The 3,586-nt window shown below is 36.3% G+C and overlaps 1 protein-coding gene across 1 annotated transcript; it reads left to right on the plus strand.

Moving 5' to 3' along the window:
* The first annotated feature begins 1,008 nt into the window (after window positions 1–1,008).
* On the plus strand, window positions 1,009–3,586 carry LOC130748480 (protein RMD5 homolog). Its single transcript, XM_057601708.1, has 2 exons — window positions 1,009–1,259; window positions 2,222–3,586. Exon 2 carries the CDS (start codon window positions 2,255–2,257, stop codon window positions 3,413–3,415), a length of 1,161 nt encoding a protein of 386 aa, XP_057457691.1. The 5' UTR covers window positions 1,009–1,259; window positions 2,222–2,254; the 3' UTR covers window positions 3,416–3,586.

Consider the following 3,586-nt stretch of genomic DNA (forward strand, 5'->3'; position numbering starts at 1 on the left):
ATCAAAATAAGCAATATTATTATTCATGACACATCAAGTATTTAAATGAGAAAAACATGACCAAAATCTTATGGGAGAGAATTAGCCAGGATGACACTGCTGGCGTAAAACTCACCCCAAAAAACCTTAAGGTAAAGCAAACACAACAAAAAAACCTCTTCATTACAACCCACTATATAAGAAAAAATTAATTAATAAGCATAATATAAATATAAATATGAAAGTTAGCAAATAGTTACTCAAACCACCATGCAATCAAAGTGTATGAAGCATGAAATTTCAACAGCAATGAAAAGATAAACATAACATAAAGATGAAATGTAACTCATGGAAACTCAAAAGCTTACTCAATGACTCTTAATAAAGTGTAATACCATTATACTTTATAACTGACTCTTAAAAGTACTTTACTCTATAACAGTAGTCACCACTCACCATCATTAGTTGCTCATCGTGGACGATCAGTTATTTGGAGCTCAAAGGTCCCTATTAAATGTGTCGTCGACCCTTCAACTTACAAAGTTGAAGCGGCCTGAAAGTGACCCTCTATATTCATACAAGTTTGTTGTGTTGGTATTGAGTCCAAGGGAATAGGGTTTTGATGGTTACCCTTCATGGCCCAATAAAGGATCTCTTGGAAATGTTTGTATGTCCAATGAGTTCGTGTTAGGCCTGGGGATCATAGTCTTCCAAGCCTATAAACATGAGTGCTTATTGGGTTTAAATTGATTTTTAGGGAAATCAATAACTTTCCATTTATTATTTTTTCTATCTAGTATATAAGAGTTTATGTATTAAGAGGATAAATCATTACCCTATGAAAAATAGCAGGATTCTAAAAGTTGTTAACTTAAAGTCAAAAGTTTGGCGGAGGGGGGTGACAAGATTTTTTTTTAGAGATATAAAATTATTTAAATTTAAATAGTATGAATAGGTTTCATGTATGCTGATAAAGTAATCTTATTTCATTGGTGCGAATGCCCAGTATAAAACCTAAACCGAAGGCGTTGCCCTCCGTTTGTGCTCTTCCACAATCTTGTATTGTATATTTCTTTCGTTTTTGTTCCTCATTTTCTTTTAACAGAAAAAAATTATTGCATATCAATCATCTTAGGTACAGAGGAAGTTACAGGATGAAGGACACGTAAGCCTTCGTTGTTACCACTTCCCATCCCGCACACGCATTGCATAACCATTTCTCTCTCTCTCTCTCTCTTCCTCCCTATCTCAACAACATAGATCTGTCCCCTCCATTTCAAGTAAGCACCCCTCTCTGTTTTCATCTCAGATTCAAACTATGCTTGTTATCATGTTATGGTTGATTTGTTTTTTTTTTTTTTCCTTCTTCTTAATTGATTGCAATTTGTCTTGTTAACCTCTGTTTGGAATTTGGTATTCAAAACACCAGCTCTGTTCAATCTTATTGTATCTGGTGGTATTATGAGTATATTATTGTAGTAAAGATTTGATGTTTTGTTTTCTTTTGTGTTTTTCAACTCCACTAGTGTTTTGATCAGGTTGCAGTGACAAATCCAACTCTGTATTGGTAGTTTTTATTATTTAATCTCTGTTTGTAGATAAGAAATATGAATGGTTTTTTGTTTGAAACTCAAAGTCCCTGTTCACTTTGAACTCTGCAAACATATGAATGTGAGCATCCCTGTACACATACAAAATAAGTCAAAAGAAAAACTTGTTAAGAGTATTTCAGGCTTCTAGCTAATAGTTGATTACTGGTCTTGACTCTTGAGGTTCTCACCTTGTATATAAGATATCAATCATATATACAATTTATAAACGGGTTGTTTAGTTTTCCAGTCAATGCTGTGGATTAGATACTTTGAGGGACACAGAAGAAGGGGAGGGGGGATTATATGTTCTGATGGATAGTATTGCGACGTTTTTGGATCTGACTAAGTTATATCTTCTATTTAATTGATATTACTTACAACTAAAGTATTCATTCTTTTTATACCAAAATAAAGACAGCTGCTCTTTGATCTGTAATCTGAATCCTAACTTATTTCTTGTAATGGAAATTTATAGCAAGCCTCTCTGTTGTCTTTTGTTTGACATGCTTGTATTTTTTCTTTACTTTTCCTGATCTTTTTGTTTTGGAAGGATTCCTATCTCTCCGGCAGTGTATTCCATCCTATATAGTACAGGTTGTTTGCATGCTTAGACTTTAAAGTTCATTTTATTAACATATGGAGCTTTGCAGGTGTACAAACTATACATACAGTTAATACTCAACATGGAGCTTAGTACTATTAAAGATGCTTTTGACCGTGTTACTAAGAAGCAAAAGTCATCTAGCTCCAAGACTCAAGAAGTGATTGATCAGATCAGACAGGAAATTGAGAATGTTTTAGATACGATGCAGTCAGTCAATAACACCGACCATGTGCTTGATCATAAAACTGTCCTGAATGAGCTCAAGGCTAGTTTACTTCAAACCGCTCCACTTAGCCAAATGGAAGGTACACAGAAGGAGCTAAATGTAGCACTCAGCAAGTATGGGAAGCTTCTTGAGAAAAATTTCAACACTGATATATCCAAGGCTTACAGAAATATTGACATTGATGTACATACTTTGAACCAAATAATTGCCAACCATTTTTATCGGCAGGGCCTTTTTGAAATAGGGGACCATTTTCTAAGTGTGGTTGGAGAGCCCGAATCTGCTGCTGTTATGAAATCCCCATTCCTGGAAATGTATCAAATACTCGAAGCCATGAAGAATCAGGACCTGGAGCCAGCCCTCAAGTGGGCTACCAGTAATTCTGACAAACTTGCTCAAAGTGGATCTGACATTGTGCTGAAGCTTCACTCAATGCAATTTGTAAAAATACTTCAAAATGGAAGTAGAGACGAAGCCCTTCATTATGCTAGAACTTACCTTTCTCCTTTTGCTTCCAGTCACATCGCTGATATCCAGAAGCTTATGGGAAGTCTTCTGTGGACTGGAAAGCTTGATAGCTCTCCTTACCATGCATTATTATCCCCATCAAACTGGGATAGGTTGGCTGAGGAACTTAAAAGGCAATTCTGCAATCTTTTGGGACAGTCATACAACAGTCCATTGAGTGTGACTATATCAGCAGGGGTCCAAGCTTTGCCACCTCTTCTCAAATTTATGAATGTCATGGTAGGGAAGAAGCAGGAATGGCAGACTATGAACCAGTTACCGGTGCCTGTTGAGCTGGACAGCGAACTCCAGTTCCATTCCATTTTTGTTTGTCCTGTCTCAAAGGAACAAGCTACTGAGGATAACCCTCCTATGTTAATGTCCTGTGGCCATGTCCTCTGTAAACAGTCTATCTCGAAGATGTCCAAGAACGGCTCGAAATTATTCAAGTGCCCATATTGTCCCTTTGATGTTGATGCAGCACTTTGCAAGCAACTATATTTCTGATGTTTATGGGTTTGTATGAAACACTCTGTAAACTGAATCTTCTGTTAGCATAGGTGTACCTGTGTATGGTGGTTGCTAAAGCCCATGCCTAGTTGTGATGTCTGTATGTTTTATAAATTTGTAAATAGATATTCTTCTTAATGTTGATATGGCCCGCAAGTTCTTCATTGA

The sequence above is a fragment of the Lotus japonicus genome, chromosome 3, assembly GCF_012489685.1.
Source record: "Lotus japonicus ecotype B-129 chromosome 3, LjGifu_v1.2".
NCBI classification, from domain to species: domain Eukaryota; kingdom Viridiplantae; phylum Streptophyta; class Magnoliopsida; order Fabales; family Fabaceae; genus Lotus; species Lotus japonicus.